This window comes from Tachysurus fulvidraco, chromosome 3 (genome assembly GCF_022655615.1).
Source record: "Tachysurus fulvidraco isolate hzauxx_2018 chromosome 3, HZAU_PFXX_2.0, whole genome shotgun sequence".
In the NCBI taxonomy this organism is placed as follows: Eukaryota; Metazoa; Chordata; class Actinopteri; order Siluriformes; family Bagridae; genus Tachysurus; species Tachysurus fulvidraco.
This window is the reverse complement of record NC_062520.1, coordinates 8,347,591-8,360,345: the sequence shown is the minus strand read 5'-3', so window position 1 is coordinate 8,360,345 and position 12,755 is coordinate 8,347,591. Positions and strand designations below refer to the sequence as shown.

At 41.7% G+C, this 12,755-nt stretch overlaps 1 protein-coding gene across 4 annotated transcripts in view; it reads right to left on the bottom strand.

The window, feature by feature from the left end:
• Positions 1-12,755, bottom strand: part of pard3aa (par-3 family cell polarity regulator alpha, a) — a 409,979-nt gene that overhangs the window by 352,922 nt on the left and 44,302 nt on the right. For all 4 annotated transcript variants that reach the window (XM_027149211.2, XM_027149213.2, XM_027149212.2 and 1 more), the window contains exon 2: positions 5,632-5,733. In XM_027149211.2, the coding sequence (XP_027005012.1) occupies positions 5,632-5,733 (102 nt within the window). The remainder of the gene's footprint in view (positions 1-5,631; positions 5,734-12,755) is intronic.

Genomic DNA, 12,755 nt, shown 5'->3' with positions numbered 1-12,755 from the left:
TACACTTTGCTTGTTAGTGTTATGTGTATCCGTTACACACCAGGCTCTGTAGTAAATAGTGAATGAGCGAGTGAGGGTAGAATTTCAAACAGAGCTCATTTTAATCTAGGCTAACCAACTAACTATTGGAGCTGTTCTTCCCCCAGCTTCAAACCCTAAGACTCCAGCTATTTACAGTATTTAGCAATCTGAGAATATGAGCAGTCATTAAAATCAACAGCTGACCAATTTTGGTCTGCTAAAAGTCCACGGATGACCGGCTTAACAGAATTACTGCAGATCCCCGAAGATAGAAGAGCAAAAGTATCATGAGTGCAGAATCGGTGAAAAACCGGATTACACCAGCATGGAAAGAACATAAGTGTGTGTAGAAGAATCCTTTGCAAACACTCCAGGAGATGCAGAGGGTATTGATGCCACCTCACAGCCCCCAGTGTCCCGGTTTCGATCCTGAGCTCCGTTACTGGTTGTGTGGAGTTTTGCATGATCTCCCCATGTTCCTCGTATCATCCGTTTCCCTCATTTTTTCTTTCAGCTTCTCTAGTTTCCAGACACCTCCACACCGTGCCACTCGGTAGAACGGTGACTTTAAATACTCCCTCAGTGTCAACGTGTCAGTGCAAGATGTCAGAGAATGGATAAAGTGCGACACTGACCACCAAATCACTTGTCTGTGTGAATGCGTTACACGCTCGAAACATGCGCCGCCAATAATTTGTACGATTGGTGCAAATTTAACACACAGACGCAGGACACCTGGTCTTCGGTGGAGAGACAGAAGAGAGTCAGCACACCAAATCACAATCCTCTGACAACTGGGGAACAGAATGTTACTGCTGGCATCCAAGGTCAGAGCAGACAGGCATACAAACAGGTCCTGTGGTCCGGCACCTGGACAAACACGCTCGAGACGGGCTGGATGCCTGGATGATACCGACACTGGCGCTTAAAGTTAATAAACATGCACAGGATCTAAAAGAAGCAGCCATGACAGGCATGTTTGACATTACTGCCTCACTGAGAGGTCTGATATTTGTTGATCAGGGGATTATAGGAATTCACAGTGGAATCGAAAAGGCCTGCAGAGTACAAATGTTGTGCTATTTGCATTCTGAAAGGAAGCATCCATCCTTCCTTTCCAACATGCTTTAAACTTTAACCGCGCTCGCGTAAACATCTCAGCCGACGACAACATGCTCGTCTCCTGTCCGACTTTTAATTAACGCAATTATTAATTATTTATTCAAAATTAACTTTTTTTTTTTAAATCTAATTTCATTCCTAAAGCATGAATAAATAAGCAAAAATATTCTGCTGGTTTGAGGGTCATGATTTGCTGAAATAAAAATATTTGGTAAATATTTAAGTTTAAGTATAATAAAGCTAGCAGTGTGCAGACCTGCTGGTGAAGCCCTGCTGCATCAGTCAGTAAATATGTTTTCCCTATAATCCTCTCTGTTTTAGCCTTAATCCTGCCCTCAGTGTGAGTTAAACATTAAAGCGAACCCTTCACCTCTGCTCCGATCTGCATCATATCAACAGAATAATCTCAGACTGTAATCATGTTAATCTGAAGTGGAGGAAACCCCAGAGTGCAGAAAGCGGTGAGATCGTCTAGACAGCAGCACGTCTTTCTGTAATCCGCTCTAACGAGCTCTGAGGAGTTCAGCAGAAACTGAGAGGATGATCGCGTACATGTTACAGTCTCGGGATTTCATCTATGTAAAAGAAAGAAAACCTTTTCGTTGTAAATAAAAGCCAAAAAGTCATTAAAATCTGACAGACTGAAAAGTACTGGCATCAGAAAAATCTCCTTAAAGAGGGCCAAAACTTCTGACAGTTATTACACCTGATTACACAATAACTGAGCAAGAGCCTAAAACAAAATGAATTAAAACCTCAGAGGTGTGTCGAGTGATTTGTAAAACGCTAAATAAAGTTTAGCATTCAGAAGTGGTGTAATGACACGCTGTGACAGCCAGGGGGCTCATGTGGAGCAGTTGAAGGGTAAATCCCGTTGGCATGACAGCACTGATAAAAGGACACAAACGCATCCTAAATACCTATTTGAAAGAAAGACGAAGTAAGAAAGACAAAAGACAGACAGACTGTTAAAAAGCCAGAGAGAGAGAGAGAGACCGAGACAGACAAAAAGACAGACAAGAAGACAGACAAGAAGACAGACAAGAAGACAGACTGCTATAAAGCCAGAGAGAGAATGGGGGGGTGGATGGATGGATGGATGGATGGATGGATGGATGGATAGATAACCAAAGAAAGACGGATATATAAAAAAGAAAGATAGACAGATATAAAGACAGACAGATAAAAAGAAAAAAAACATTTCAAATGTATATCATCTGTAACACAAAGGATTTAACCGAAGTTTTAGATTTTTCAGCTTGTGAACATTTTCTCATCATGTGAAGTGTGCATTTCAGGACTTTATCTTAAAAACTGCATTTTTTTACATCATTCATCACATCTTAAGGGTAACCAGAGCAAGAGAGTATGAAATCTGGTCTATGCTAGTAATCCGTTATGCTAACGTGCAGAATATTCTCAACTCTACTCTATTGGCTATATTGTAGCCTCCATACTGAGAGCTAAATCCTTATAAATGTTCCGTTCACTAAAAGCATGTCAGTCCTGCTATTTGAACAGTGTGTGTGGTCTTTATTAAGTACTACTTTTCATAATATCTCTCTGTAGAACGTCATAAATCAGAGAACGTTCAAAGCTACAGAGGCCGCCGCTCCGTATAGCAGGCCTCGTGCTCTTCTGGGAACATGGCGATGAAGAGAAGAGATAACTGTAGATGAGTGTTCTGTCGGATAATATAGAGAGACAGACAGACAGACAGGTAGATATAAGTATACAAAGCCAGAGAGAGAGAGCAATAGACAGAGAGATAGAAAAAGGCAGACAGAGATTAGAACAAATGGTTAGTTTACATAGATACAAACAGACAGGCAGACAGATTCAATGGATGGATGGATGGGTGGGTGGGTGGATATAATGCCAGACAGAGAGACAAAGACACAGAAAGAGAGACAGACAAAGACACAAAGAGAGACAGAAGAGCGACAGACAAAGAGACACACAGAGAGACAAAGAGACAGACAGAGAGATCATTGAAATTGCATGTACATTACAGGTACATAGCAGTGAAATGCAATTTATCATCCACCAAAACAAATAGGAGAAAATGTGCACAGGAACAAATGCAGATAAATATGTAAATATATGTACATTAAATAAATAAATGTTATATATAGCCATGTCCCTTGTGTATCGCTCGCTCCTCTCTTAGATGTCGCCTCTGCCATCTGTCAAACAGCTGGAAATTCGTATCGTCGCCATTATTGCAGACGTTTGGCGAGAGAGAAAAAATAGACAGAGAGTGTTATAATGGCGCGTGAGACAGATGAGTGTGAGAAAAGGAGTGTGAAGATGAAGAGCAGAAGATGATAATGTGGGAGGGGTGTGAGCCGGGTTGGTGTAGTCCTCAGAGGAATCTCTCACAGCAGTGCTGCAGGTGTGTGTGTGTGTGTGTCGTAACAGACACGTTACCATGGCAGCCGGGCAAATCAAAGCACCCACCTCTACCAGGGGGAGAGGATGCGCACGCACACACAAAAACAATGACACCTGTATGAGTTCTTGTCTCTCACTGACACACACACACACACACACACACACACACACACACACACACACACACAGAGCCAAGCACTGTGCCTCTATCAATCGATCTGTTTAAAATGTGTGTTTCAGCGACTTCACCACACAAGTCTATGCTTGAAATGGATATTTCATCACTTCTAAGTAGATTAAAGCATCATCGGAATAAAAAAGTCTGTAGAGTAAAACGTTCATGCCGGTTACAGATACAGTCAACTCTATAGCAGCGATACGTTTTTTTATTTATTTTTAAGAATTCTGTAGACAAAATATCTTAATGTATTATGTTTTATACTTTTCAGTTCGCACTGTAGGCAAAGTTTTAATAAGGCTTTCTAATATATAGTGTTTTGCTGCAGATGGTTATCGAGCTTATATATTATAGCTTATATATCATGTACAACAAATATGTCTTCAAGTGTCATGATACATCATCCCACCCACTCGTATGCTAAGTTCTCCATATGTTCAGACATACGGAGGAATCGAAATGCAGTTTCTCTTCTCGCTTATCAAGTGTTTACATTGTCAAAGCAATGTATAAGGTTTGTATAATAGAATCAGCAGTTAGTGCAATATAGAAACATTCGTATAGTGGTAACAGCAGGGCAAACGTAATAAATATAAACATACAAACCGAGTAAATCATCATCTTATACTTTCGGTTTTTCCCGTTAGGGGTCAACCCAGCGAATCATCTGTCTCCACCGAACTCTATCCTCAGCATCCTCTACTCTCTTACACCAATTACCGTCATGTCCTCATTTAACACATCCGTATATCTCCACTTTGGCCTTCCTCTTGACCTCTTACCTGGCAGCTCCATCTCCAACAGCCTTCTACCAATATAACCATCTCCCTCCTCTGTACATGTCCAAACCATCTCAATCTATCCTCTCTGACCTTTTCCCCAAAATACCCAACCTAGGCTGTCCCTCTTTAGTCTAGGCTTTTTTTAGTCCTGTCTGCAAAACCTGAAATCCGACAGCTGTATATTTCTGAGCACAAAGTCAGGGGTATGATCTTCGAAACATTTTAGACATGACCAAAATCCAGTCGTAGGTTTACAGTCAGCTCTCCTTCCTTCCAAGTTAATCTCAAACACTGAGAGCAGCAGGAATCATCTGAAACAAAACCTATGCTGCTCTCTATGATAATTTATGTCCTACATTAAGTAACAGCCCCACACACCACACACCACTTCCCATATCCTCGGTGCTCCAGTTCGGCAGCATGGCGACCCTCATGCACTTAAGATGAATGCGATTATTTAAAATTATTAGCAGATAAGGCTTTCAAATCAGTAAAAGGTACATTTATGATATCTCGCTACTCTATTAATCTCATGAAATATGCATTTGAATCGACAGAACCGCAGTAAAACCACATGGGGTCAAAGAGGCAAGCTGGACAAATCAAAGCCGTGCTAGCATGCTAGCTGATTAGCGACAGAGTAATTAGTTTGCGATTTGAACACCACAACAATTAGCTCAAAGGTTGAGTGTGTTACTGCTGGTGTTAGTCATAAAACACACACACACACACAAACAGGAACAAACTGTGACCAGCCACTGACTTAAATGGCAAAACACTGCATGACTTTGTGATGACATCATCCGGGAAATTTTACAACTTTGCCGCCACAATTAAGAAATTCTTTAAGTATAAACATACTGATGAAATGAGTGAGCAATCCTACAAGTGAATAATTAGACCAAGTCACTATGTGACACACACCGACTGATAAAAAGAGGAAGCAGTGAGATATGCTTAACCACATGAGCCACATCCTGGCCGGAACAGAGCATGCCGAAGTGGAGCCGGCTTTGATGTGGGACTTGGACGTGGCGTCTTGTCATCTCAGGATGAAGCCTAAACTTCAGGGTCAGAGGAAAAAACAAAAAAAAACAAAAAAAAACAAAAAAAAAAAAACACACACACACTCACCCTATCTTTGTCATCAGCAACGTCACATAACACATCGTCCAGGTCCAGGATGCCGCCATCACCGTGCTCCAACCGGTGAACCTGGATCCAATAGGCTGGGTCCTAAAGACACAGAAAACAGATATAAGTTATGACCCATGTATTAAAAATTCTGTCACTGTCTTCAACTAGTCCACTCTTAGCAAAAGTTATTCAACCCTTCTTCTCTTCTTTTAAAGGCTAAAGGATACTTATAGTAAGAGTGCATGCAACACAATGACACTATGCATATCTGCTTCAGGCTCAAAATACTAATTGAGCTTAAAGTGGGCGTGGCCTAAAACAAAGGGGGTATTTCTTCTTATTTTGTGAACAGACAGCAGGTCCCAAAAAAAGAAGAAAAAAAAAAAGTTAAGGAAAGAAACCAGGCTGTAGAAATCCTAACATTGCAGCACAACTAACTACCCTGACCAGGCAGAAACACAGCACAACTAACTACCCTGACCAGGCGAGAACACAGCACAACTAACTACCGTGACCAGGCGAGAACACAGCACAACTAACTACCGTGACCAGGCAAGAACACAGCACAACTAACTACCCTGACCAGGCAGAAACGCAGCACAACTAACTACCCTGACCAGGTGGGAACACAGTATAACTACCCTGACCAGGCGGGAACACAGTACAACTACCCTGACCAGGCGGGAACACAGTATAACTACCCTGACCAGGCGGGAACACAGTATAACTACCCTGACCAGGCTGGAACACAGTATAACTACCCTGACCAGGCTGGAACACAGTATAACTACCCTGACCAGGCGGGAACAAAGTACAACTACCCTGACCAGGCGGGAACACAGTATAACCACCCTGACCAGGCAGGAACACAGTATAGCTACACTGACCAGGCGGGAACAAAGTATAACTACCCTGACCAGGCAGAACCCCAAAATGAGGATGAGGTTCCCTTTTGACTCTGGTTCCTCTCCAGGTTTCATCCTTATACCATCTAAGGGTTTTTCCTTGCCACAGCCGCCTCATGCTTGCTCATTAGGGATACATTCAAATAAATGTACATGTAAAGCTGCTTTAATACAATGTCTATTGTTAAAAGAGCTATAGATATAAAATTTAATTATATACTTTTCAAAAACTTCATCCACACATCAAGCTTTTGTAACCAAGTTCTACATATTGCAGCTACATATACCGCTCATAAAAAAAAAAAACAAGTTATAAAAAAAAAAACAGTTTATGCTCTTTAGTGCTCGTTTGTCATGAATGAAGTATTTTTATAGTTTTTTCCCCCGTTTTGATGTCTGAAGTTGAAACAGTAACTGAAGCACTTGACCTGTATCTGTATACATGTATTGGGGGAAGTCAAGGCCTAATGGTTAGAGAGTCTGACTCGTAACCTTAAGGTTGTGGGTTCGAGTCTCGGGCCGGCAATACTACGACTGAGGTGCCCTTGAGCAAGGCACCGAACCCCCCAACTGCACCCCAGGCGCCGCAGCATAAATGGCTGCCAATTGCTCCGGGTGTGTGCACTTCTCTGCTGCCGTATGATTGGCTGATTGTATACCTGCTCATACAGTAGACGGTCTGTCCATATATACAGCTGATAAAGGATTTGTTCTGAAATGATCTGTTTGTCTGGTAATTCAAATTTTCAACATCCTATACGAATACACAAGGGATCGAGATAAAGCTCCGACCTCACGAGAATATCAACAGAGGCAACAGGCTGTTTTGAGAAACCTTGGGTTCTAAACCTTGGGTCCGTAACCTTGTTACGGGAGCCGACACACCGGATCAAATAACACAAGACCGATCAACTGTGCACATGCTCAGGCTCAAGTTTAAGTATGCCTTTCTTTGGTGTGTGTCGGAAGGGAGTGTGGTATTAAAGATAACCTCGGGCTTATCTTGTTAAGGAGGAAGAATTAAATTAACATACCCGCCTTGGACAGTAGCACATACACATGCATATAAAAATTCCTAAAAACGCACATAACTATTTTTACAGCTGTTGCTCTTTGATGCCACTCGATTCTGGGCTGATCTGCTGGAATTTACAAAAATGACTGGCTACAACCAACCTGGCGCACACACACACACACACACACACACACACACACACACACACACACACTCTGGCAGCTCTTCACAGGAGGTGGAGGTGGAGGAGGATGAACATGGGGAAGGCCTTGCTTACAGATGTCTTCTGCTGTATGCCATTTTCTGTCATTCTGTCTATAAAGCCTCCATTTCTACTTGCTTCTCACCTTCTTTTACATAAAATCCCCAGGCTATATAACGACATCCCATCTCTGGCTTTAAGACCTTTCTGGCAGCACAGATTAACTTGGCCAGCATAACAAGAGATATCCACATCACTCACTTAAAATTACACTGACCATAAACTACTCCGGTCGAAAACGGGGAAAAATAATACACGCATCGCTTTTAACTGCCGTGTCGACGGGTTCAACCGAGTTTACCGATGTATCTGGAAGACATTTCCTTGCCGCAAAAGCCCACAACCAGAATCAGCAAATATGGGAACAGATTCTGCAGTAGGAACAAAATCTGCATGTTCAAAAATCTTCAGACACGCAAAATTAAGATCAGACAACTTCACAATTCAACGCACATCAACTTCAAATAGGGGGAAAAGTAACAATAATTCATATCACAATGTACAGAAGGATGGCACGTGGCATAATTATTTATGAGGGTCTAAGGGTCTATTTGTAGAACAAAGCCAAGAGTTCCCATGGGGGATTTAAGCAGTGAGCAAGTAGGAATAAGTTCCAGCTGAGAGAGCAGAAAGATCATTAGGGATAAGAGGACAAAAAAGAAAAAGAAGGAAAAGTTTTTAAGCTACAAATCTGGAAAGACAGCAGAGGTGCAAAAAGAGAAACAATGAACTACACACACACACACACACACACACACACACACACACACACACGTGTTAAGCCAACATGCTAGTCAAACCTCGCACAAACAGACACAGGATCCCACAAGCTTCTTGTGCAAATGTTAGTGAAAGAGACGCTGCTCTTGAGACAACATTCCAACATTCCGGTCCGGAATGGTGTAAGAGTCCAAAACTCTAACGGGAGAATGCTGGCTAGAACAAGAGGGAGAGCAGGAGGGAGAGCGGGCGTGTGAGAGAAAGTGCGAGAGAAGAAAAGGATGAGATGGAGAGAGCCATAAAGGAAAATAAAGAGAGAGACAGATTACAGAAAGAAATGAAGAAAGAAGTCAGATGGGAGAGATGGGAGGAGAGTTAGAGAGTAGGATGGAGAAAGGAGAGAGAGAGAGACAGAGAGACAGAGAGAGAGAGAGAGACAGAGAGACAGGAGCATAAAAAGTAAGAGACAGACAGATGGACAGACAGACAGACATGGGCCAAGCAAGACAGAGATAGGGGGCTGTGGGGAGTTTGGGTGCAATATTACAAAAGCACTTCAAGAACACAATTACATTTTTTTTTTTTTTAAAGCCTTCTCATTTTTTCCCCATCATCTCTGCCTGGCTCAAGACGTCGTTTGTCTACATCACGTTGTGCGAGGAGCAAAATAATTTCAGCCTGTTATGGCTTGTTAAGGAATAAACACAATTTGCTTCAATAATCAAATAATAAAGTTAGTTTTATTAATTAAAGTCTCTCTCTCTAAATCCAGAACGTTAAAAAAAAAAAACAAAAAAAAAAACAAAAAAAAAAAAAACACAGAGCTCTAACACTAAGTGCTGCACTAAAGCTTTATCGACTACGAGGCAGCTACAGTTTAGAGCTCCAGAGCACGGCGAGCACATCCAGTGAAGATTAAACTGGATTAAAAAAATATTTTTTAAATCTTTCCAAAATCCAGTTACATGTTCTGACACTTGCTGTGATTAAAGCGTAGCTCCACCTCTTTGATTTCAGGAGCGAAAAGCCCAGCGTGAGCGTTACGGTGTGTTCTGTGTACGCGAAGCTGTGCTTGTTAGCCTCAGATCATCTCTGACAAGTTCGAGATCCACGGCTATGACTGAGGCTTAGACAAAGAGACAAAGAACGAACAGAGAAGTTAGTCATCGTGTGACTGTGTGAACAAACACACGTGTACGTACAGACTTCACGGAGTCAGAGACGAGAGACACAAAGACTACGTTAGTACCAAGTCCCCGGTCTGGCTTGACATTTCCCTCGGCACTGATTAACATCTTTACTATCGTTCCTCATCTCTCTTATCTGATCTGTTCCGACAATAAGCTTTATTTATACAATGGAGTGAAAAATGCAGGTCTCTTCACGTGAGACAGACGCAGACAGAGGAAGAGAAATGGACAGAATTACGAAGTGCCTCTTCTCCTCATTGTACAATTCTCTTCCTATTCATCTATGGCTTTTCTTATGCATGACACCACAGCATAAATTAATTAAAAAAATAATAATCAACAACAACAAACAAACAAATAAATAAAAAAAATAAATAAATCAGATGAGTCAAAGTAACACCTCATACTGCATAATAAGCTCAAAATGATGAAATTGAAGCCATTTGTCAGACACACCTACATGCTGTATTTTTTGTCAGCCATCATGCCAGGGACTTAGTCATGTACTGAAATTTTGAAATATAGCGAGGAGAAATGATATGTATTCGTTAAATCAGATCCCTGGGGATGTGGTAGCCTAAGAGTTAAAGTGTTAGACTACTGACTGGAAGGTTACGAATCGCACATCCACCCTGCAGATACTGCTGGGCCCCTGAAGAAGGCCCTGAACCTTCAATTGCTCTGTTATATAAAATGAGATAAAAATGGAAGACGATCTGTATAGGGGCGTAGTATAAGGGTGTACTGAATGCCTGAAATGTAAATGTTAAATGGTCATCTTTTACCGGCCCCACGATCCCGTCTGAAACGCAGGGGAGACCGAGCTTTCGCAGTAGCGAGCCCTAGGCTGTGGAAAAGCTTGCCACCAGCAGTCAGAACTGCTTCTATGTTTGCTGAATTTAAATCCATGTCAAAAACACACCTCTTCTCCTGTGCTTTTAATTGTTGGTAATTTGTACGTGTTCTTTTATATTTATGTTCTTTCTTTTTTTTTAAAATGTGCTTTTTAAATGGCGGATTTTAAATGTGCTTTATAAATAAAATTGAATTGAACTGAATTAAATGTGGGAGGCACTGTGGCTTAGTGGTTAGCACGTTTGCCTCACACCTCCAAGGTCGGGGGTTCGATTCCCACCTCCGCCTTGTGTGTGTGGAGTTTGCATGTTCTCCCCGTGCCTCGGGGGTTTCCTCCGGGTACTCCGGTTTCCTCCCCCGGTCCAAAGACATGCCCATGCCCATAGGTTGATTGGCATCTCTGGAAAATTGTCTGTAGTGTGTGTGTGTGTGAGTGAATAAGAGTGTGTGTGTGCCCTGTGATGGGTTGGCACTCCATCCAGGGTGTATCCTGCCTTGATGCCCGATGACGCCTGAGATAGGCACAGGCTCCCCGTGACCCAAGGTAGTTCGGATAATAGAAAATTGACTGATTCATTGATTGATTGATTGATCAGTCAGTCAGTTAAATGTAAATCCATGCCGTCAGAGCCATGTAATGATCTGTGGCCTTAGATACGTCTCTGCTACCCAGTAGGAACTTCCTAATCAGGTCCTTTCTTTTCTTCATCAGAAAGGAACGAGACATAACAGCACTGGTGGTGTAAGTGCCGGTATTCACTGTGCACATACTTAGTAGATTTGGCACAAGATGACATTTCGGTTAAAGTGATCCCATACACCAGATGTTAAAGATCTGGAGAAAATTTCTAGCTCCTGCTTGCCAGGGCTGTTCTCCCACATAAAAAAAAATAATAATAATTAATAATCTCAGTAGTAGTATGCTTTTTAAACCCTCATAACCACATAAAATTACAGGTTGTGTCCTAGTCAATGGAAAACGAGATAAATAAAAATGGGGAAACTTCGTCTAATTCAAGACATCTTTTACTCCGAAGTGTCATCGTCCGTCTTGAACTTTTCTCATGCAGCCTTGCTGATTTGGAGCTTCTTGTGATTCTTCTTCTTATTTCTTGTGACACTCCTTCCAGTGGCTGTTTAATTCAGCACGCAGCCTGACTGTCTGTAGTAAAGGCTTTGCTTGTTACGTGCTGCGTAACCAGGCTGAATTCTCCATGAAAACAGAAACATCAAAACAAATGTGTATTTAATCTGAATTCTTTAAGACTGTCGACATTATCAGGGAAAAAATGCACCACAATATGGAGGTGAATGTACAGATCCAGACCAATTTTCTTGCCCTTCCTGTATGGTGCCACACTGCACTGCTCGGAGTTACTGAGTAACTCCATCATCGCCGTCGTTAAATAACAAACCTGTTGAACACGTTTTCATACGTTATCTAACTCACTAACCATAAGTAAACCGACAGCAGCGTGAGGTAAAAGCATTGCTGCTTTAAATGACACAAATACGTTCAAAATTATATTGTGGAGTGTGTGGTTCTCGATGATGGTTTTTTTTTTTGGAAATGACTATTTAATCAATTAATTAATTAGAATATGATTCATTCTTCGTTCTTACCAAATCCATGCAATCAAGATTCATCCCAGAACAAATCAGGATTCTCGATTCTGATTGGCTATGAAAGGTGTTCACGTTGCAGTTCACCGGGTTTTAACTCGCCTCATCCAATACGTTATTGTTGCTATAGTAACAGTTCATTCACATGGAGACATGAAGGTTGTAACGCTCATTGTACCTTGTGTAATTTGTCAAGGCTGATGCATCATAGCTACGACACAAGCGCTAACAGGAATTCGTCTCTCACAACATTACAACTGTAAAAATCTGTAATGCATTAAAAGACCTAACGTGTTAATGGTACTAAAGCTGTAAAGGGGTTCTGATAGGACAAAAAAAAGTGAACCCTTCATGGAGACAGATAACCATTGTTTTTAGAGAAGTGTACAAATGCAGGAGTTGACTATAGTTGAGCTACGGCATTACATGAACCCTATTTTGGAAACAATGACCTTACAGAGGAAACCGGAGAAGCACGACTGTGTGCACAAGGCTAACTGGAGATGTGAGGTATTAAGCCAGATAGAGACGAAGCAGTGTTTCCTGAGGTT